The 24,661-nt window shown below is 40.2% G+C and overlaps 1 protein-coding gene across 5 annotated transcripts in view; it reads right to left on the minus strand.

The window, feature by feature from the left end:
- ATP8A1 (ATPase phospholipid transporting 8A1) overlaps positions 1–24,661 on the minus strand; it is an 89,815-nt gene that overhangs the window by 47,417 nt on the left and 17,737 nt on the right. For 2 of the 5 annotated variants that reach the window (XM_077301833.1, XM_077301837.1), the window contains 12 exons: positions 23,612–23,710; positions 22,296–22,341; positions 21,707–21,747; positions 18,977–19,050; positions 14,806–14,875; positions 10,389–10,516; positions 7,339–7,450; positions 6,954–7,119; positions 5,887–6,014; positions 4,167–4,244; positions 3,106–3,194; positions 201–245 (listed from right to left, as the gene is read on the minus strand). In XM_077301833.1, the coding sequence (XP_077157948.1) occupies positions 201–245; positions 3,106–3,194; positions 4,167–4,244; positions 5,887–6,014; positions 6,954–7,119; positions 7,339–7,450; positions 10,389–10,516; positions 14,806–14,875; positions 18,977–19,050; positions 21,707–21,747; positions 22,296–22,341; positions 23,612–23,710 (1,076 nt within the window). Of the gene's footprint in view, positions 1–200; positions 246–3,105; positions 3,195–4,166; positions 4,245–5,886; positions 6,015–6,953; positions 7,120–7,338; positions 7,451–10,388; positions 10,517–14,805; positions 14,876–16,195; positions 16,270–18,976; positions 19,051–21,706; positions 21,748–22,295; positions 22,342–23,611; positions 23,711–24,661 lie in introns of all 5 variants that reach the window. The other 3 variants (XM_077301834.1, XM_077301836.1, XM_077301835.1) reach the window with 3 other exon arrangements.

Genomic DNA, 24,661 nt, shown 5'->3' on the forward strand with positions numbered 1-24,661 from the left:
AGGCAGGAACCAGACCAAAAAGGTGCTGGCCTTATAATTTGCATATGCCATAATTCAGAGCTGTTATCATTTGCATATGTCTGCTGTCCTATGCAATTTTAAAAATCATTAACAATGAATAAAAGGGTAAATGTTAGTAGTAGTTAATAATTATTATGAGCTTTAAATATGATGACTATTAAATGAAGGTTAGTGCTTACCATTCATCGGAAGAATAGCCATAATCCTCAGATTCAGGAGAATGGCTGTACAAAGGAGGTAAAGAAATATAGGAAAGTATCTCACAGAAAGCCTACAAAGTTTAGATGGCACATAAAGGAAATTTAAATGGAAGGAGAATTTGGATGAAAGCTATTGTTAAATGAACAAAAACTGCAGCAGGAAATACACTGAGAGCAAGTGGGGGTTCAATGGATACAGAGTGTGAACAACTTGAACTAATTTCTGGATTAACTATGGTACTATGATCTGAAAATGCAGTCTAGTTTAGAAATAGGGAAAAAGATGATAAAAGACATGGACAACATGGGAATGTTAAAGAAGTTGTCTGGACACAAGAAAAACAACCTGGTAATACTGGGGAAGAAATGACAATGTCTCTCTTCTAAGAACAGCCCTGATCAGATGGAAGATAAGAACGGGCCTTGAAAGGGTCCCCTTCCCTGGCCAGGCAGCTTAAGGTGGCTTTGGGCCGCAGCTCACAGCCAGATCAAGTGGGGTGAGAGGGGGCTGGGCAGCTCGTTAGCAGGCCTGGGGCAGAGCTCCTTAGGAGGCAGTCAGCAGGCCAGGAGGCCCTCATTAACAGGCCAAGCCTAGCAGGCCAAGAGGCCCTCATTAGCAGGCCCTCCACCAGGACACTTTGCCCAGGGCCCTCTCCCCTTACCTGCTGCTGGCTCCAGGCACTGAGGCGCGTCTGAGAGCAAAAAGGCTAGAGTCCAAGGTTGGAGGGTGGGAGCTGCAGGGGCTTGGCCAATCAGGGTGCAGCCAGCTTTGCACCCTGATTGGCCCTATTCCAACTTGGTTAGCCAGACACATTCCACCCCCCCAGGCTGTTTCACAAATATATAGAGGAACCATGGATAAGGATATATATATACACACACATATATATTTGGCTTACAATTCAAGAATAAAATGTTAAAAAATCTAATAAGAGTAAATAGTAATCAGTTCTTGAGCAGGACCTTAGTTCCCTAAATATAGTAAATGGAAGATAAAAACACTGGAGCATAATTATCTACTTGGCTGTAAAATAGCATAAGAAATGAGGAAAAAACCCTTTACACAATATGCTATAATTGCCTTTAAGCTGCACTCTCCCGCCCCAAAAACAACAACAATAACAACAAAAAATTCAGGGCTAAGTTAAACATTGCGAGGAGAACACAGGGTTAATAATACCTAATTTTCCTCCTAATAAGTACAAGGGGCACTGGGAGTCACTAACTGGAGAAACACCAGGCAGGATATGCTTAACTTATCCACCTGATTATTCTGCTCTGAAAACTACCCTCTTCAGTTGCCCTGGGAAAGAAGGTATTTGCCAGGGAAAGAAATCGGTGGGCTTCAGAGAAGTTCACCTCTCCTGACTTCCATCAATTCTTTCTTGCATGAGCTATTTCCAGTCTGCTGTGTTGGTTAAGCACAAATTTGGGAATGAAGCAACATACAATTCCATCCTCAGTGTTACTCCTTTTTCTCCCTCTGACATTAACTAGATGGATGCCTAGAAGCTAACAAAGCTATTTCATTGAGCTAGAAAACATTTCTATTGTACGTTTATTGATTGTGAAGAAAGTTAAAGGAACTGGGGTAATACAAAAAAACAAAATAAATGACATGGCTGCATTTAGATTAGAGGAATACTTTAAAAAAAATGATTTGAGTCCATTTCTAAAGAAACAAAATTATCAGAGATCTGTCCAAATTCTGGAGAATGGGTGCTGTTCATGACACCAGCTTGCCTAACAATTACAAAGTGAGTATAATTGTTGCTATTAGCACATTTCATTTTTATTATTGTCTTCTCTGAGAGGTGGACCTTTCCCATATAACATGTCCTAACAGCAGCTCGTTTTAACAATCCTAGTTTAGAAGAAGAAGAAGAGTTGGTTCTTATATGCCGCTTTTCCCTACCCGAAGGAGGCTCAAAGCGGCTTACAGTCGCCTTCCTACTCCTCTCCCCACAACAGACACCCTGTGGGGTGGGTGAGGCTGAGAGAGCCCTGATATCACTGCCCAGTCAGAACAGTTTTATCAGTGCTGTGGCGAGCCCAAGGTCACCCAGCTGGCTGCATGTGGGGGAGCGCAGAATCAAACCCGGCATGCCAGATTAGAAGTCCGCACTCCTAACCACTACACCAAACTGGCTCTCTTTAATGGATTTTCATTTAGATGACTTAGTATGCTCCGACCTGGAAAACTGCACAGATTCCTACCTTAGAAGACTGGCTGATGAGAATGAGAAAACTTGCAGAAATGGCTAAACTTACACCACTGATCAGAGAAAAATCAACAACTTCCTTTATTACTAACTGGAAACCTCTTATGGACTTCTTGCAACTCAGAGATAAAAATGATTTGATAACTTGTGGTTTTAGACACTAAGAATGATAGCTACTGTAAGAATTACTGTTACTTATATGAAAGATAAAACTGAATTAACAAGTGATGTTTTATGATATGGAAGGCTAGAATCAAAGCTAACTGTCACGAGTTTGAGATGTCTGTTCTTTGTACTTTTAGTCTCGTCCCCACTATATTCCTTTTTCTATTTTTCTCTTATAGGTATTGAAATTAATAAAATTTTATATTTTATTAATAAAAACATGTTAAAATATAAATATTAATAAAACATGTTAAAAAGATGACGGTTCATATTAAAGAAATGTCCTTTAAAATTAAAAAGTCTCTTCTGATGTAATTGTTGAAATAATTAGAATAAAGAAGAAATTATTTTAAAGAGGTATTTCCGAATGACTGGATGGTGAAGTCCCCAAAATATGACTCTATGCACACACAAAAAGGTCACCTGATGAAATACCAACCTACCCACACAACAAATGAAACCCAACAAACTCCAATTACAATTTATGGAAAACTTACCCATAAGCTATTCCTGCAATCGTGCACTTCTTAAACTGCATTATATTGCATGTCAAGGTTCCAGTCTTGTCTGAAAATATGTATTTCACCTAAGCACATTGACATTTTTAATTAGGTGTATGTCAAGATTACTTCTATTTGCACTTATCAAAGCAGTTATAATAAATGTTATCACTTTGGTATTTTCACTAACATGTTGAAGTCTTAGAAAGAAAAACACTTTCCATATGTTTTTCTTTTAAACCTGACTTCATCAACCAACCTGCTTGTATTAACATTTATGACATTAGATTTTCATGTGTTTGGGAAAAGCTAAAGGAGCACTGTTGTCTACAGTTTAAAGTTCAAAAACAAAAAGGAGTCCCGAAGTACTTTAAGGACTAACAGACTTATCAAGGCATACGGAGGGATGCTTGTTTCTGTTCATTGTATTCATCGATGTCAATCAACCAGTCAGTTTATCAACAGGCTGTTTGGCTGTTCACAATCTGCTTGTATTTAACCACAGCCAACAAAAGCCACCTTCCATCTGGAAAGATTGGCTGGAAGACGGTGTCTGAGGAAATTTGGTCTGTAACCACCAAGCCCTTTGGTGGTGGGGGGGGGGGGAATCAGGAACTGGCACCTGATTTCCCTGAGAGCAACTGAAAATCAGGGTCTTCTAACCCAACACTCTGGAAAAAGTAAATCCCCAAATTCTGGCACCATGGCCAAGGTCCTCTCTCAAGTTTCCACCAGTCTAGCTACTGATTGGAACTGTTGTATAAATTCACATAGGAGTAGGGAGTCGCTGTGCTAAGAAAACTGGCACTGATAAAACAAATGAACTCATGTGCATGTGTGCAGTGTTAAGAAGTGAACAGGGAACACTTCTATGAACATATTGGTGCTGCTAAGCCAGGAGAAACAATTAAGCTCTTTGCCTTGTACATGAAGGATGGTATTTTTATGGAATTCATTTTTTTCCTGAGAAAAACCCACTGAAGTAGGTACAGGAAAGTTCTTATGAATTTAAAGCAGGGAATACTTTAGTTACCAAGGAATTCTGGAACACAACCTACCTGACCAAGTTCTTCATTGAGATTGGATGTACGAGCCATGGCAGCAGTGTCCGTGGGTTCATAATGCATATCGATATCCTAGTGAAAGAAAAGGCGCCCTTTAAAAATGCTACGGCCTAGGAAAAATTGGCTTGAAACTCAACATCAAGAAAACAAAGATCATGGCATCCGGCCCTCTCAATTCCTGGCAAATAGATGGGGAAGAAATGGAGATAGTGACAGATTTTATTTTCCTGGGCTCCAAGATCACTGCAGATGGGGACTGCAGCAAAGAAATTAAAAGACGCTTGCTCCTGGGGAGGAAAGCTATGGCAAATCTAGACAGCATCCTAAAAAGCAGAGACATCACCCTGCCAACAAAAGTGCGTTTAGTCAAGGCTATGGTATTCCCAATTGCAATGTATGGCTGTGAAAGTTGGACCATAAGGAAGGCCGAGCGTCAAAGAATTGAGGCTTTTGAACTCTGGTGCTGGAGAAGACTCTTGCGAGTCCCTTGGACTGCAAGGCGAACAAACCGGTCAGTCCTAGAGGAGATCAACCCTGACTGCTCTTTAGAAGGCCAGATCCTGAAGATGAAACTCAAATACTTTGGCCACCTCATGAGAAGGAAGTACTCCCTGGAGAAGAGCCTAATGCTGGGAGCGATCGAGGGCAAAAGAAGAAGGGGACGACAGAGAATGAGGTGGCTGGATGGAGTCACTGAAGCAGTAGGTGCAAACTTAAATGGACTCCGGGGAATGGTAGAGGACAGGAAGGCCTGGAGGATCATTGTCCATGGGGTCGCGATGGGTCGGACACGACTTCGCACATAACAACAACAAAGGAAAAATTAAAACTGTCATTCTGTCCTATGTGCATTCATTTTTACTGTTAGTGGAACTTACTTCCATGTGAATCCTCAGTTACTAAATAATTCCAATGGACATGTCTGAGAACACAGATTCCTCTAAGGCAGGGGTAGTCAAACTGCGGCCCTCCAGATGTCCATGGACTACAATTCCCAGGAGCCCCTGCCAGCATCCGCTGGCAGGGGGCTCCTGGGAATTGTGGTCCATGGACATCTGGAGGGCCGCAGTTTGACTACCCCTGCTCTAAGGAAACTCTTTGGAACACTGTCTAAATCTTTTAAAAATTTTCCTCTCTGAGCAGCACACTACCAATCTATGCCACATGAGAAACTACTTCTGAAAATTCCCTTAGTTTCAAAATAATGTTGCAGTATGGTCTGGGGAGAGGCTGTTACTCACAAAACAGAAGTCCTAATCTCCCTAAGGAGCCAAGATGCAAGTTGTGTACTACACAGTGCTGTAGTATTTCAAGTAACCCCTCTAACCCACTTCCTTATTACCAGTTGTACCTGATACATTGTTGCATTAGTGTCTGCAGCTTCTATGGGCCAAAAAGCCCCTTGTGCAACAACATACAACATTGGTCAAGACCATGTTCTTTGGTACAGAATGCATGAATGGGCAGTAGATTACACCACTGCACAAGAAAACATGTTACCCTTTTGAGCTGGTATTAAGAAAATTCTTTACAACAATATGAAAAAAGAGGCTTCATGGCTAATTTAGATTTTACAAAATAATTTCCTTCATTACAAAAGGCTGCATTTTTACAGTAATGCAGATTTAATTGCCCAGGAAAGGCATATGCCATCTGTATTCTACAATTTCTTACACAGTCTACATATTGCACAATAGACAATATTCATATTTACCCAATTTATGAAATATGCTTGGATGAATTTTACCACTTCTAGTGTAACGAGCAAGCTGATAGGAATGAGATTATTGAAAAGGATAATAAAGGTTAGGAAATTCAGTCCAAAGTTGTTAGCGCCTCCATCTATTTAAACGGGGGGACAAAAAGAGATAAAGTTAGTATGTTTTGTCTTGTTTAGGAAATTAATAGATGATCTTCTAGGAGCACAGCTAGGCTTTCAAAAAGTCTGCTTTTAAATTTCTTAAAAAACAAAAGCTATTCCACATTGGCTGTGGCTGGCTTCACTTGCAGCCCAGTTTAAGCTTCTTTATGACATCCCCTCTTACACCTGTTTATTGGGATATAAAGATCTCCATTCTGTCTCCATTCTATGAGACCTCCATTCCTATTCATTTCTGATGAAGGAAGCTTTGACTCTCAAAAGCCTATATCCTGAAAATCTCATTGGTGTCTAAGGTGCTACTGGATGTTAATCTAACCAATATGGCTACTCTCTGAAAACAATTGCTTAAGATTGTCCTGTTTGGCTTCTATACATTGACGTTGGTTCTGCAGGACTTGCAACTGAGCTGCCAAAGGCTCAAGTGTCTTTGGCTATTGGCATCTTTGCCCTGGGGAAAGCGTGAAATTTCCAACTCCCCCCACCCCTGGAAATAATGGAGGATGGTTAGGGGCACTTCTCCCTTGGGCCCACGGAACTGGAACCCTTGCCTCATTTGATTAGAAACTTGGGGTCTTGAGGGGACAAACAGTCCTCACTCCCCTGAAACTTTGGTGCCATTCGCTCAAAAAACATCCCATCAGAATGATTCTCTAAATGGAATAATGGAACCAAATAATATCAAAATTCCTGCCCCCCCCCCCAAAAGGCAACCATGAATCTGAATGCTAGACGAGTATTTGGAACCCAAATAATTGACATTACTGCTGATGTCAATGTGAACAATGAAAATACGGTAGTTTTAAGAACTGTTAACCCAAAGATGCATTTATGAATTGCGTTTTGCAAATTCAAGGAATATTAGTGTTGACCATAAAACAACGTTAACTTAGAATGCTTACAAGTTAAACTGATGTACCAGTCTCTGTATTCGTGTTTTTGATTCCATACAGCTGAACCAATTGAACAAATCAAAGATATAGCAATAAGAATGCAGAATAAAAACAGAATTTGGATATTTGTAATCCTTTCCACATTGGATAGTTTAAGAGGGGGGCTTGTTGAGTTCTGTGAATGAAAATACAAAAAATTCAGAAGGAATACATGGATTTTTCATTCTTGATTATATTTTAATTTTTTAAAATATAGATGCCTACTGTACAGCCAAACAGAAAGTGAAGAAGGTTATATAGTATTACAAAGAGTCTCACTGTGTAAATACTATGATCTATCTTGCATTAAGGTCGAACACAGGGACGGAATAATATTCACAGCTATAAGACAAACCTGCATGAGTTTTGTATCATGTCCAGTATAGACAACTATTCCATGAACCCACTGGGTATTTCTTAGCTGAGCTCCTCGCAGAAGAATCTGATCAGGTCCCAGTGGAGCAGTGCTTCAAAGAATAAATCAACAAGTTAGATTGTGTTCTAGGCAAAATATTCAACCTACATTTATTATGCTAAAGGTTCTTTTTTGGGGATCTGACCTCTTTTTCACCTTGAAATATCCAGAAGCATGAAGAAAAATGACATAAATATATTGACTTCCAGATACAGGGCTGTATCCTTATCAGGTTTTTTCACCTGCAAGAGAAGTGGGGAGATCCTGCTGACCAATGAAAAGGCTATGCTGGGAATAATGGGTCCTGCCCTGTGTGTAGACAAAAGCCACATTAAGCTGATGGCTAGAGTGAAGAGGGCAATCTGAAAGCTGAAAGGCTACCATAAGGAGATACTGTCTCCTTATGGTATTAGATGGGAGGTTTTATGTCACAGCATGGGTTAAGAATATTTTGGTCCATATAACTCTGCATTTTGAGTTTCTCAAAATTTTGTAGTATTGGTGGCAAAGTCTACCCAAAAAAAAGAGAACATGTCCTAATTATTATTTGAAATATTTTAGGATGGTCTCCGTTTGCAATGCATCGTGAAGATTGCTTTTTAAGCTTTTGGAATCAGCCAGATATTCTTCATTGACAAGTTTATCAAAGTACAACACTGGATGCAGTCTAGCGCTATCAAACCCAGGAGAAATTTTCCTGCTACGAAAACCCGTGGTCGAGGGTACCAAGCTGGCACAATCTAGTCATTCCATTTCACAAAGTGAAACATATTTGCTTATGCAGATACATTTCACTGGCTGTATAAAATCTGCTGGGGAAGGGGAAAATCCTGTATCTAGTGCTCGGGGCAATGTAGGCAGCTCTAGAACTCCCTAATATGGGATCGTCAGACATCCTCCATCACTCAGTGTGGTATGGAGTCGGCATGCTATACTAGTTAACAGAAGCAGTCTCTAATGTGGAGAACCAGGTCTGAGTCCCCACTTCTCCACAAGCAGCCAGCTGAGTGACCTTGGACCAATCACAACTCTCTCAGAGCTCTCGCAGCCTTACCTACCTTACAGGGTGTTCGTTGTGGGGAGACGAAGGTTAGGTGATTGCAAATGGCTTTGAGAAACTCTATGTTTTTATGACCCTGCTTACCTTCTGCGATTAGATGAAACAGGACTAGCCAAGTTAATCCAGAACAGGATAACTACAGCAGTACTAAATGGATCCTATCAAGCAGTTCTCTTTCCCTTCACTGCCCAAATAATGCCCATTTCGTCTTCCTTCCATGCTCTGTTTTTAACTGAGTAGTTTGTCACTGTTAGACATTTTTATTAAAGAGATTACTTTCAAGAGAAAACTATTCCTTGTGCAAAACAAATGAGGCTAATAAAGTCTCATTGGTAAAAAAATAAAATGAAGGCTTGAAACAACTGGAGACAAAGATTATAGCAGAAAGTGCCAATGCGGGAGTACTGCTGAACACCAAGAAGACAAAAGAATGTCTGCTGGGGAATTACATAACTTTAAGGTTGGTCATAAAGAAACTGAAACTCTTAAAAGATTTTCTATTCCTTGACTTCATCATCAACCAACAAGGAGACTGCAGCCAAGAAATTTACTGTGGCAACATTTTTGGCTGCACTGGCTTTAATAGGAGGGTAGAATTAGAGGGTGATATTGGTGTGATTTCTGTCACCCAAGACCACTGGGCCATCAGATTATTTGAAATAAAGAATGTCCAAGATGAGGTCCAGTGTGCGTGCATGTATGTATCAATCCACAGCTTCTCCCAGTAAAAATTACTATCTCCAAACAGACTTTACCTCTGCATAGAGAAAAAAAGATCTGTATAAAGTATTCCCTTTAACCCATATATATATTTTTAAAGTCCTCAGTACTAGAGACAAAAATTACATTTATAGCGAGCGATATAATTTTATCTTCTCACAAGCCTGATCCCAAAATTGCAGAGATGTAACCATTTCATAAATCAAACAAAAACACACCCTCGTTGACAAGGAGGCCTTGATGAAAGGGTGAAAAAAAAACATTAAGAAACAGGCCCATGTCATAATATATATCAAAGACATAGATGTTATTACTCCAAAAGCCCTGTGTGAGCTGGAACGACTGAGATAAACAACTCACTAAAAATCCAGCAACTGATTTAGAATTTTGCTCCCAAAGGAAGGTAACAACTTGTGTTCAAGTAAATTACTATGCACCCTTAATGGAAAACTACTCTCAGCAACATACTATATTTTGGAATAATAGTACCAGAGAATCAATTCCTTTGAAGAGAGATCCTAAGCCTTGAGAGATTTGGACCAAAGGAGCTCATAGTACCACAACAATCAATTAGATTATAACTCTCTTTGGCTGATTCCACAGAGGTGGAAAAGGCTGAGAGGGTGCTCATATGGACATGGGGATAATTTTGATTAATTTTGGAATAATAATACTAGAGAATCAATTCCTTTGAAGAGAAAGTATAAGCCTTGAGAGATTTGGACCCAAGGAGATTTTAGTACTACAACAATCAATTAGATTATAACTCTCTTTGGCCGATTCTGCACAGGTGGGAAAGGCTGAGAGGGGTGCTCATATGGACATGGGGCTAATTCCCGTGTCCACATGACATCGTCGCTGAGCCGGTGCCCTCCTGGATTGAGTCCTCAGTAGCCCCGCATTAAATGAACGCGGAAGAATCCATATTCCGTTTTTCATCACAGGGCTACTGAGGGCCCAATGCGTGGCAAGCCCATGTAGAGAGGAAGAGCCTGGCCTTCCAGGCCCGGTTCCTTCCCATTCTATAGAGCCGGGGGGGGGGGGGGGGATGGGGATGTGCCAGTCAGCTTTATGGCACCACAGGGCTGACCGGGGCTTAAAAAAACAAAAGTTTGCAGCAAGGTGGGATTGTGTTCTCTTTTTTACTTCTCTATTTTTTAAAAGCACAATGATGAAAAAGAAAAGAGTTCTCACTCAGATGTTTACATACCTATGCCCATCCAGTCTGATATTTCCAACAAAATCATAGAGATGTCTGTTAGGACCTTCACATTCAATTTTGCCTGAAAGTCTCGCCAAGCTGTCTGTGTCCTTTATATCTGCAGTTAATGGTAAACCCTGCAGACAAAATTGTATGTCGTATTGTAACAAAAACGAACACAGTAAACATCACAAACAGTGTCAACGTTGGCTACCCTTTTCTACACCCATTTCTTGGGTCCCTTTCTAATGTCATCTTTCCATGGCCGAGTCACGAAAAGTCAAAAAGACATTGATCCATGATCAGATTTACTGACGGAAACAGGTATAAAGATCTCTGAAAGATACTGCATTTTCCTGCCACAAGGCTAATAGCTGTTTCACTATGTGTGTCCATGAGTAAACATTATGTGGAAAAGGATTTTTATATGTCCATTGCTGCTTCAACCAATTTCAGAACCCCTGTTATACTTTTATTTTTAAGTTGGCAGTTGTGTTTCTGGACCTTGTGCACCTTATTTAGCTTCACCTTTTTAGATAACTTTCTATCTTAACACAAAATGATTGGGTTGTGAAATAATGTTCAGGTTCTACTGCATTTTCTTTTGCTTTATCATCTGGGAGCACAGGCATGGCCCTTGATAAAGCTCTGTTGATTAAGTAAAACGTTCTATGCTCTCTCCAGAACAAAGTTTGAGTCCAGTGGCACCTTCAAGACCAGCAAAGTTTTGCATAAGGTATAAGCTTTCATGTGCATGCACACTTTCCCAGATACAATGAAACAAAATTTCTTCAACCATGACACATAGGGTTGAGAGGGGGTCTGGGTTTAATTGCAAGGAAGGGCTGGTTTCATCCATAAGAAATTCAGTGATTATAAGTGAGATTGGATTGGGATCTGTGAATTGCGGTAAATTACCATACAGATCTGTGAATTAGCATACTATAAATGAGCATACAGATCTGTCAATGGAAGTTTCATTGTATCTAAGGAAGTGTATGTGCACACAACAGCTTACAAGTTGAATAAAACTTTGTTGGTCTTAAAACTGCCGCTGGACTCAAGCTTTGTTTTATTGCTTCAGACCAACACAGCTACCCTCCTGAATTTATACCAGCCTTTCTCAACTTTTTTACCAATGAGAAACCCCTGAAACGTTCCTCAGGATTCGAGAAACCCCAAGAAGTGGTGCGACTGTGCATAATATGGATAGGAAACATAGCTGTGTACATGCCCATCCAGGGCCCCTCCCCCTCCAAGTCCATCATTGGTCATTTTTGGAGGGGGTGAGTAGGTCAACATGACCATATATGGTCATATCACCCAATAAATGTTGATCAAATTTTTGAAAAATATATAAAAATAACTAACTCCCAGCCACTTGGGAAACCCTTCCAAGGTTGTCAAAGAACCTCAGGGTTTCACAAAACCCTTGTTGAGAAAGCCTGATCTATATTGTCTCCAGTCATATGAATTCAACTTCAGACACTTTCAGGACTAATATGCCCACCTCTTCCTTCACTTTATCTCAAATTTCCAGTGTTATGACTTTCACAGATTAATGCTTTCACAGATTAATTCTCACGATTGAATCCACAGTAGGCAGAGATGTTCCCACATGGCCTATAATTCTTATGCTAAACTTCTGAGATAACATGGGTTAAATTAAGCTGCGCAAAACTGAATGCAAAACAGAAGGCAATGAAGAACAGACATGCATCGTGTAGGACATACATCAGAGATGGAAACTGCATGAAGAGTGAAGTAAAGGCAATATAAAGAAAGAACAAAAACTGTTAATCAGAGATTATTACTAAACCATTTACCTTTAAAATCACGGTCAAAGAGTCTGAACACTGCTATCTGAAAACCCTTTTTTTAAATAGTCTGAGTGAAATTAATAGTGACCTTAATCCCCTCCCCCTGCCCACAGCTTCCAGAACTAAGAGAGGTTTCTGTCCCCTGCATAAGCTTCAATAGTCATAGGAAGAGGAGAATTAATTTGGAATTGATCCCAGTTAACCAAACCCAAACAATCCTTTCAGCTGTAAATAGGTCAGTCCCTCCAGCTGCTTAAAGCAAGGATAGTAAACCTGTGGTCCTCCAGATGTCCATGGACTACAATTCCCATGAGCCCCTGCCAGCTCATGGGAATTGTAGTCCATGGACATCTGGAGGACCACAGGTTGACTACCCCTGGCTTAAAGCAGTGGTCCCCAACCTTTCCGAGGCTGGGGACCGGCAGGGCATCGGGCCGCGCCCCCGCGGACCGCGCCCCCGCGGGCCACGCCCGCGGATCGGGCCGCACCCGAGCCGCGCCCGCGGGCCGCGCCCACGCCGCGCCCGCGGATCGGGCCGCACCCGAGCCGCGCCCGCGAGCCGCGCCCACGCCGCGCCCGCGGGCCGCGCCCACGCCGCGCCCGTGGGCCGCACCCACGCCGCGCCCGGGCCGCGCCCGCGGATCGGGCCGAGCGGGCGTGGCCCGCACAGGCGCGGCCTGGCCCTGATTCTCTCTCCCCGCCTCCCGCAGTAAGTAGCTTCCCGGGCCGCAAGCTTGCGGCCTGGGAAGTTTTTTACTGCTGGGGGGGGGCGGGGAGAGGGAGCCGCGGCCCGGTGCCATGACCTTTGCGGCCCGGCACCGGGCCGCGGCCCGCAGGTTGGGGACCACTGGCTTAAAGCATCCTAGAGGTGGGAGGGGAGAATTAGTATTCGAATTGCATGCTACCAGGCACACAACTCCCCACCCAACAAAACTATCCTTTCCACAAGGCCCTAGGCAAAAGGGGAGCAAGCAGTGATCACTTTCTTCCCTCCACCCTTACAGGTGGACAGCATCCTGAGGCCTTGTGTCTTCATACCGCCCTTGTGATACCAGGTACTTTCCACAGATGGGGCTTGAGGTTCCTATTTTTAGAATCTCCCCCACTCAAACCATATTGGAAATGTATGGCAGTGGGGATTTAACCCCCCTTCTCCACAGTCATCACCCAAATCAGAGTGAGGAACTCACTTCTACTTTCTATCATCTGGGCATGGAATTGGAGTCACTGTGGGTGGGCAGATAGTTGTGAATTTCCTGCATTCTGCAGGGGGGGGGGGTCAGATTAGATGGCCTTGGAAGTACCTCCCAACTCAATGATGCTATAATTCTAAGAAAAAAGCACCCTGAACCTTTGGCTCATTAAAAAAATAGATCAGATTAAAGGTCCTTCCATTATTAAATCCCCCAACAGGAACAGCCATAAGCCTCGTGGCCAAATGTCCCACCTGACAGAAAAGACTTATGGTTCTGTATCACAGTTATGCCCCTCAAGCAGATCATTTAATACAGTGATACTCACTCGGAGGCTTGGACGCCACATGCCTTCTGTGGTTTTTTTGAACACTGTTCCCCACTGTGGCATTTTCCAGGAAAGTGGGCAAGGCTTGTGGTTGGTTGGTGGCTCCCATTTAGCACAGACAGAAGTTCTAACTACCTTGACTCTTGCCATACTTGAAGCAAACGCTTAACATTGGAAAGGCTTTATCTTTTAACTTGAAAGCTTGCACATTGATTTTGGGTCATGTCTGCCTTGCACCCCCACCCCCACACTCCAAATACCTACGGTTCAACAAGAGTAGGGAAAGACAAGTCTGCATGCTCAGAGGTACTCTGCTAATTCAAGGTTATAGTTGCACATTTATTATGTCAGACCCTCAGGTAAGAGCTGACATGAAATGCAACTGCTCAACATCCTCCCCTCCTTCCTCCCTCCCATCTACTGAGGCACACTCCTGCCTCAATGGCAGTTAGCTTTCTAGAAGAAGCCTACACTCAAGAAAACTCCAAAGTACAAGCAAAGGAATATCTGTCTTTTACAACCAATACAGGAGCAAGCTGCATGCTGATTTGTAAAAGAAGTATGGCATTGGTTATAAAAATGGAAGTTAAAAAAAACTTTTGACACTATAAATCTCTTCCCCATCAACAACTAGTGGATGATCCTAAATTAAAGTTAGATTAAATCAACTTGGCTTTTGTTTTAAGAAATCAAGAGGACACGAAACAGATGTTGCACACACAACTCCATTAAGGTATATTTATGAGCAACTGTGGGAAGTGCATAGTAGAAGGCTCATAGAGACCTGCCCTATCTGATGGTGACCACACTCAGCTTTCACAGTTCAAGCAACTGCCTGGAGAAAGACAAAGGGTGTGCATGGAATCAAGACTTCTATAGACTGGTGATTGGCAATGTGAATGTCAAAGCAGCACATATGTTTATTTGCCATATTTACAGCATGTAACTCCTCCTACCTTCTGATGACCTTTGACATTCAGAATCTGGCAGATAATCCTGCCTTTTCTGCAATGCCATTCACTCTGTGAAAAAGAAACTTTTTGCATAGACATAAATCCATTTTGCAAGAGCAGTTTCTGTCTTACCTGTCGAATTTTTAGATTAGTTTCACCATCTAAGTTTGATGTTTCAATGTAGCACATAGCCTGGGGTTCACTTAATAGAAAAGAAAAGATTGTTTTTGTAAGATTAGTATATTAGAACATGTATCCATTGAAGTGCAACATCAATGCTTTCTCAAAGAAAACTGATATAAATAATGTCATTTACATTTGCAGAAAATTGCTACCAAATTGATATTTTACATGCATGTAAATAATGCAAATATATATACATAATGCAAAATAATCAAATATTCATTTAAATTTTGCAACATGAAGTACATTAGAAATAACTATCCATGTGAAACCTGCATAAGCAAAAATGGGTATTGCAGGTGTCTTTGATGGTTTTCTCAAAGATCTTGTACAAACTGCTTATGCAAGGAAAATACTTGCAATAACATACAGACCCTGACTGCATAAGAAACAGGTTCATTGGGTCAAAATATTTAAATCTTATTAATGTATTTAATTAGTACAGTCATGACAGTCAATATAAAGTATTTCCCTGCTTAGACAGGTAATACTTCAATTTTATATTGATTTCTTTTGTTTTCCATTTTTTCTGTAAATGTAAATGACTGAATACTGCCTAGAATGTTTGCTCTATTGCCAGTTAGTTCTATTTTAATTTTGACATGCTTCAGTTGTTTTAACCAGCATACGATAATGTAGGACTCTAAAAATACACAACAGCAGCAGAAGCATTAGAATGAAAACATGCTACATGACATAAACCAATACAAATCGTGGTGGCCCTCACTACTCAGACTAAAGCAGGCCCTTTGGTTAAAATCAGCTTAGAAGCAACAACACTACAGGCAATTTTATAACCGCAAAAAGCATGTATCAAGGTGTCATGCAGTATTTCTACGAGCAAAACTTTCAACTGTTTGTCATTGCATGCAGTACAGAAAGTGCAACTCTGTGCTGAGGGTCCCCTGCTAGCCTAAAAGCTGTGATGCTTCATAATATTTTGGGTGTAACGTAAGTTACTGAAAACAAGAGGTTCTCTATCATCATACTAATATGTGTATTACTTAAAACTCTAAAATTGTGTTATACACACACCCTATTTTAAGAAACCATTTATTTTCAGATAGTTGTGAATACATTACATGAGAACAAGAAAAATTTGGAGCGCTTGAACCCATACAGATTTCTATGTTTTAACAGTCTATGCAACTGTTTACTGCTTTCAGTGTAGCCCAAAAGAAACTCTCTTGCACTCTCACTTTACTCTAACGCATATTCTTGTACAATGCAACTAAGAATCTGCAAAAAGTATGATGGCAGAAACTCCTCTCTGTATCTCCTGATTTGGTATATGAGGACCCCCAAACACACAGTGATTGTAGAACTGGTTCATTCTAACCTTGATGACAGACAGATGAGATCAGCTGGGAGATGCTCCCCATTGGTCACTCTCACTATTTCCCCTACTGCCACCTACATATCCCAGTTTAAGAATTATTATAACAGAACAATGAGAAAACGGGATGGGGAAGGAGGGAGAATCAAGTACAGAAAAAAAAACACAAAAAAAGATAGAAAGTTGAAAATTATTATTACAATACATGTTAATAAATGTTTGATGACTTTTTTTTCCAAAATCCATTTAAATTAGGTCAGAGATAAAAGTTGCAATAATATATATATCTGAATTTAAATATCTACGTTTTAGACAAAAATTATAAGGGCAAATACTCTTGAAAAATAATTAAAATGTAATCATGTCATTATGTAAAATATTTAATTTAAATTATGAACAGTAAAATTAGAAGTCTTATTTAATCATGGCAAAAGCCCATTCATTGGCAGGAGGATTCTAATGGAAGCCATAGAGAATTCTTGGTGCATGTGTGTGTTTGTTTGATGTGGGTTCTCAGAGTCCCGTTCTCCTGCTCAAAAGGCAGTGCAGCTAGAGCACATGTGTTTTCTATTGGTTTTATTCCCCTCTCTTTGTGTGGAAGAAGTTTACGAGGGATGGTGCCACGGTTTCCAACTATGGGTTGGGAAATTCCTCTTGATTTGGAGGGGAACATTTCGCAAGGCAGAATTTGGAAAGGGGGAGGGACCACAGCAGTATATAGAGTTATAGAATCCACCCCCTAGAGCAGCCATTTTCTCCAAGAGAACCAATCTCTGTTATCTGGAGATCAGTTCTAATTCTAGGATATCTCCATGTTGCACTTGGAGGATGACAAACTTAGACGGTGCTACTGAAAAAAACTGGGACTTCTGTATTCAAACACTGTGACAAACCAATCTTAGTACCATGGTTTAGAATCCCAGCATAACATCTTCAGTTTGTTGGATAGACTGAATTCAGATAACACACTAAATCAGGGATTTATCAAATAATGGTTCACAAATTGTCTGCATGCTGCTCCTCACCCTTTTAATACCTAGTCTGAACAGGAGTGTATTGTGGACTATTGGCTTTTCTTCAATTACCCACAATTCCAGCCCCACCTAATTGGGGCTAGCATCTGTGTACTGCTTCTTATGGCTGACATTTAATGCCTGCACACTTATCTCTGTGCTGCCAGGGAAATTCATGTGTAAACCATCACCTTGGTCAGAAGGGGGGAAAACAGGAGTCTGTAAGGTAGGGTCTCCACCAGTGGTACAGACCCTCTCCTGCAATATTCATTGCAACATTTAGGCCTCTGCATATCTGCACACAGATGACCTATCGTTCAAATATAAGGAGCAATGTGAATATGAATTCCATCAATATGAATGTTACAGAGATTTGGTATTCCAAGTGAACATTTCTGTGCTTGAAATACAGATTGATATGCAAAACCAGGTATCACTTACTGCAAGCACAGTTTGATGGGGGGGGTGACCCCAGTACATAGCATTTCAGAAAGCTCCGCACTCAGTGTCTAACAGTTATTCAGCCTAGCATATAGTTTAAGCAGATCACTACTGTATTTCACTGCATGATCATGTTCTAGTTCTCCCTAAACCTGTTTTCTGTTGCACATTCACAGAAAACATGGTGCAGAGAAAAGTGGAATTAGCTATGTGTCCTGATCTAGCAACCTCTTCAGGAACTCTGAGGCATGCATGAAGCTCCTACTTGCTTGAAACACATTCCTTTCACATCAGTGATGAGGGAATGTGTACAAACATAAGTATGTGTGAAGCTTTATCCTCCACTGAAGAGAACAGGACGGGAGAACATTAAAAATAAATGATCATAACACTGTATAATTTGCAAAAAAAACCCAAAACATTTTGTCATATTTCCTGTCCTGTGACATTTTGTCTTAAATATGAAAACTTCTAACTCATGATTGTATATCCCATGAACTATTCTGCAATGCTTGTTCCGTATGGTAAGGGCACTGAAACTTTTGATAATTAATTGAGACAGAAAACCGTTGGCATTTCCTAACATATACTGACTTCAAAATCCAAGTTTTATATAACTCTACAATGTGTGGTTAGAAATAATAGATGCCCCATGTTAAACAAAAAGTAATGACATCCTATAGTCACCCAGTTTTTAAAAATGTGTTCCTTTTTACATGGTTTGTTTAAAATTGTCTAGTCAAGCAAATGCAAAAAAAAAAAAAGACCCAATCAAACAGATCCTGGAAAAAAGTTCATCTTCCACACATCAAATGCAGATTTGTAAATAAAGTTGTCCAAGGAAATAATGATAAACAATAATAAAATATTTTACATATCAAGCACAATATTTTGCAGATTGAGATTATGACAGAAATAATTTTTGTAGAGATGGAACAATGTGATAATTTCAACACTAATCTCAAGAATAATACTTCTGGCCCTCTAAATAGATAATTTATATTCTTAATAAAAAATTGTGCAGCAAAACTTTTGAAGAGTTCTGTGATTATGTTAAAAATATGTATATATTTATACATCCAAACCTAGGCAACAAATCAAATGAGAGCATATTGGGAATCCCAGTCCTACAAAGAAAAACCCTTCATGAGTTCATATGAATCCCTTTGTGGATATGATACTTCAAAGCAATATTTTATTTTTTTTGGTGTTTCACATATTAGAGGGAGGGCATTACTTCTGTTTATTCATTATTTCCTTTGAGCAATTACAGCCAACGCAGGGTAGAGAAATCAGTCTCTACATGGTAAGCATTGATAGTCATCTCTACCTTGATGAAAGAAGTACAGTGTCAGCAGGTATATATTCTTTGCCTTTTATTAAAACTATATCTCCAACATCTACCTGAAAGAAAACTAGGAATTGGTTAATAATCTGAAACTAGCAAAACAGCCTTTAAACTTTTAAAGTTATTTAAGTATATGTATTGTCCAATGAAATTGGTAACCTACTAGGCTGGAATTTGCAAAGGTTACAGAAAAGCACCTAAATGCAACTACAACTAATGGGAAATAAAGATTCATCTGCCTATATTAACTCTGCGTTTAATTACTGACAGTGCTAGCCCAAGCAGGGTTAGACCCTTCAATATCCAATGGTCTTTGAAAGGCACAACTCTGCTACGGATGCCACTGTGCCACATCTCTCCTCTGGATTCTATGAAAGAAAATCTCCTCCTGATCAGACCTCTCTTGCAGCACAACAAACCACTTTACGTGAATACTTAAATGAGCCTCATATGGAATCTGATCTCTCAACTTTTCTTTTGTGTTTATCTGCTATAACTCTTCAACTGTTATTTTTGTTTATAATTTAAAGCAACACTGTAACCCTCTTAGTGTCCTTTTTTTTTGAGAAAATGAGTTTGAAGTGTTGTGAAAGAAAAATCCAGATTGCTGTAGAAGTCTTGAAAGAAGTCTAATACTTGAGAGCATTTGAAGTGGGAACGCTGGAGATTAAACCTTGGATCTTCTGCATGCAAAGTGTTTGCGCTCTACCATTCTGCCTTGGGCTCTTCTCAGCAACTTAACCCTGCCATGCTAAGGTTACAGCATACCTATGAAGATCCTTCCTGGCTAAAGAGAGCGCAGGGGAGAAAAAGATCTCATCAAAACTTTTAATGAACTATACAGTGTCTGAGGAAGAGTGCATGCACTCCAAAACTCACACCTTGAATAAATCTTTGTTGGTCTTAAAGGTACTATTGGACTGAATTTCTCCCCCGCTATACAGTTATTTATTTATTTATGAATTTATATACCACCGCTCTTGCGGCGGTTTACAATAAAATAATAAAATACAACATAACCTCTAACTCCCCCCCCTTAACACATTAAAACATTAAAAGATAGCGATACAATAGAGGTCTAAATTCTTGTAAAACATTTCTTGCAAATGTTCCTATACATGTATGTGAACTATATATTTCTATATAAACTGATTAAGTAACATTTAGGTAAAAATCTAGTCTCCTGGCCTGGATGGCCCAGGCTAGCCTGATCTCATCAGGGTCAGCTCTAGCTGGTGCTTGGGTGGGAGACCTCCAAGGGATACCAGGGTTGTGACACAGAGGCAGGCAATGGCAAACAACCTCTGAACGGCTCTTGCCTTGAAAACTATACATGGTCACCCTGAGTTAGCTGTGACTTGATGGCACTTCCCATGACCACCAAGGTTAAACAAACTGTGCAGCTAAATCTTGACCTTCCGGCTTTGGGCTATTCTTCCCATTTCAGGCCATTCCTCACTCATTTATTTTTATCATTTATTTTAAAACTAGCTACAAAGCCCGTTCATAAGAACGGGCTTTGAAAGCCCCCCCCAGGCCCCCACAGGCTGCCAGTACCATGGCCACCTCCCTCGGGCCCGCCAAGCATTCTCACTGCCTCTGCAAGGCGGTAGGAGCACTTGCCAGGCCCTAGGGAAGGGAACCTTTCCCTCCCCCCTCCCTGCTGCTTCCCTGGGGCCTGGCAAGTGCTCCCCCCGCCTCTGCAAGTGCTTCGCAGGTCACAGGGAATGGAATCTTCCCCCCCCCCATGAGTGGGCAAGGAGGGAGGATGGGAGGTGGAGAGGGAGGTCCAATGATTGGCCCTATTCCATCTCAGACAGGGGAGGACAGTCTACACCCCCAGGCCTGTTTAACAAATATATAAGAGAACCATGGATGGATAAGGATTTATACCCTGCCCTTCCACAAAGGCTCAGGGCGGCTTACAAAGTTTAAGATATATTTTAATACATTTGAAAATAGTCTTGCACAGGGGTCTATACCAGATCCTTGTCAAATGACAGCTGATGTCAGCAGGCAAGATATGCAACTCTGTAGGTTATGATACGTGACTATGACTATGCAGTAACTAGATAAGACTCTCACCAATTTTAATGTTGCACTGAAGCTAGGGGGAAAAAGTGTATTGCAGCCTATTCCGCCAAACCAAACTCTTTGTGTAGATGAGACATTAAACAAGCATAGAAGTGTTGGTAGTGGCTGCTATTCCTGCAGGGACAGGTCATCTTAAACGGGCACTGAAACCAAAGCCTCTGCATAGAACTGTATAAGAATCCATACCCGTTTCCATAGATCTAAGTAGCTTTTTCTTAATTATACATCTGCTCTCACATCTTTTGCTGAACATATAAAGGCAAGAAAACTTCCATCTAAACAACCAATGGCAACTTGATCAAAACAGAAATGTAGGAGGTTGAATGGAAAGCTTCACTTCCACACATCAAGGCACCTTCTGTTCACAATAAAGGTTTTTCCACATCTCATAGCACCATGATGTGTGAGAAATATGAACAAAATTCAAAGTTGCCACTTGTGCAAGCTCTTCGGCCAGTGTGATATCTGCTAATGGAACCTACCTATTATACCACTGTGCAAATTCTTTCATCAGCACTGGTGAATGATTCTGTGCAATAATACGAGTGGATATTCTACTCATGGTTCCAATCCTGTATTTAGAACTCGGTATGTACAACGAACAAGCAGATCACATACCTTTTCCCAGTGGACTATTTCCCAGGCTCCATTTCTCATGACTGTAAAAATAAAAGTAACAATGAAAACACAAAACATGACATTCAAATCAGGACAATTTCTAGTTGTGATTTTTACTAAATAGTTTGTTGGCAACTACAAGAAACCCATCATAACCACCTAATTTTTAAACTATATAAGCACACAAAGTTTAATTTACTCTTACATGTATGCGCCAACATACAATGCATGCTTGCTGAGCAGAAAAACTTTAGGTTATAAATATTTGTGCTATATATGGCTTTTGTTTAGCCTAAGTTTTCTGTTTTTCAACAAGGCTATAAAGAACTCACACCTCAAACAGATAACTCTACAAATAGCAATGAGATCTGTAATGTAACACCTCTTATATTTCTAGCCACTAACTTGTCAGATTTCACAATATAAAACAGGCATTGATATGGTTTTTGATTTCATATCTGTATTTTATAATTTCTATTAACATTACTAAAACAATAGAAAACTTAACATTACTAAAATAATAGAAAACTTAACCTGACTTCAGTTTCATTCCCTGTGCGTTTAAAAACTGCTGCCTCAATATTCCTACCTTGTGTTTGTTTCTTATTCACTGAGTTATCAGCTTTATGCCTTTTCTGGAAGAAAATTGCACAAATTAGGTACAAAATATTGTACATTTGGCACACCACATTAGCTCCCAAGATGATGATTTAGCATTTCCACTGCAACCTTTTGGGAGTGGCTGACAAAAAGAGCAGACCTATCTCAACACTCTTCTGCCAGGTATATGGTTGAGGCCTAAACAGGCCCCAAAGTAAAATTGCTATGGGCCTCCGTCTTCTCCTCTCTGCTTTCCTACCACTGGAATTTGGCAATCGGAATTGGATCTGAAATCGGACCATGACTAACATTATAAGTCCCAACTGGTTGAAAATTTTTTGGAGCATTTTATTTTAAATTGGTATCATGGATTTTGTATCTTGTTAACCGTCCTGAGCCTGCTTGCAAAAAGGGTGGTCTACAAATCAACCAAATAAACATACCAAATGGGGATTTTAGAGACCCATAATAGAGTGGCCTTGGAGAGGGGAAAGAAATAATGGGGTAACACAATAACACCACATTTTAAATCAGAAACACCTGGTGCTTAAAAGTGGCCCAAAACATCACGAATGTCCATCTTCACATAAATGAAAATATAGTTAAAAGATGGACTGAACTGGCTGAACGCCAAAAGATATGCATGAGAAATTTGGAATTACCATTTTAAAATACAGTCTGTTTTAACAAAAAGTAGCAAGAATGAACTAACAGTTTTTATATAGTTTAAGAAGATCTTCAAGTATAGATAATTTTGTATGGCGTTTGAAGTTAAATTATAATTAGTTAGCCCAGAATGTGCACCCTTATCAAATGGGTCAGCCAACTCGGAAAATGGTTTTTATAAACCTATGATGATTAGGAAGTTCTTTTTGGAAGAAGTTCCTTGCTTGTGACCCGCTGACCTTTGGGTAAGATATTTTCGTGGACTTATGTAATTGCTCTCTCTTCTAACCATGGCTTCAAAGCCTGGTTAATGCAGTGACCTGGTTGACAACATTAACAATAGTTAAATTAAACCACAATTTGCTTGATGACTAAAGTAAGCTTGTGTCTAGGGAGACTCCAGTTCAAATATCTATTCAGCTTGAACCCCATTGGATGGCTTTGGGCCAATCACTATTTCTCACATGGTTGTTATCACGATATAATAGGTAGGACAGCAACATGCATGCCACTCAGAGCTCTTGGGAGGAAAGGTGGGACAACAAAGTAATAAAAATGTAATAAAGTCATAATTAAAATGGATACTAAATATGATTACTGTAAAGTAATAGTATTTAGAACACATTTTAAAATACTTACAATGTCTTCTATTATTTCTTTAACAGCTGCAACTACTAAAATAAATAAGAGAGGAACCAAGGTTGTATAACGTCCCGTTGGAGAAACATCTGGAATTTGCTAAGAAAGAAAAAGAATATTTACACTTTACAATATTTTCAGTGTCTCCTTAAATAAAGAAATGAGTCAGGTCATTAGTTTGATAATGAGAAGTCATTGATCTATCTAGCTCACTATTGTGCATACTGAAGAATAATAAAACTCCAGAATAATAAAAAATGCCAGTAAAGTATCATAAATGTAAGACGGGATAACTGCTAAAATAATTGTAGGCTGAGATAGAACAGCAGCAATTTCACTTCTGAATGGTGTCATGATCACTTGAATATTGTAGCATCTGCCCCCATTCTAAAACAGGCTGGTCCAGTGTTCTCAAGCCTTTGGATCTATGAAATTCCATCCTTTTACTCTTCAGCTCTTCCTTTATGATTCTTCAGTGTCTTCTCTTCCTTTTCCCTAATTCTTTACAGAGAAGACATACTGAGAAGGCTGACCTAAGCAGCAGGCTGAGACATGGAACCAGCATGATGCAGCCATCAATCTCTTTTCAATTGTCCCCTACTTGAACAACTGTATTATTCACAACTACTGCTCTACCACCATCGTTCTGCCTCTGGCCTCTGAACATCCCACACCAACCTGACAGAAAGCACCCCTCTTGTTGGGTGTCTCAACATTTCCCCTACAAATACACATTTCCAACACAAGCATCAGTAATGAGAATTTTTCCTTGAGAGAAAATAATAATTCTCCCAAAGTATCCTAGATGGCATGAAGTCATCACTAAACAAAAACATGAGCAGAGCTGGTGAATTTTGAATTAGATTTTACTATAACAATGTATGCATTTGTGAGGGCTATAGTTACAAAGACATAACAGTTCTCCTAGATAAACTACACAATGTTAAGACATCCAGGACATCTGGGTGTAAACTGCACGAAGCTTTTATTCCAACCCCAGGTGGATTCAGTCCCTGCGCTCTACACGGAATTTCCATTTGGATTTGGGAC

This window comes from Paroedura picta, chromosome 10 (assembly GCF_049243985.1).
Source record: "Paroedura picta isolate Pp20150507F chromosome 10, Ppicta_v3.0, whole genome shotgun sequence".
In the NCBI taxonomy this organism is placed as follows: domain Eukaryota; kingdom Metazoa; phylum Chordata; class Lepidosauria; order Squamata; family Gekkonidae; genus Paroedura; species Paroedura picta.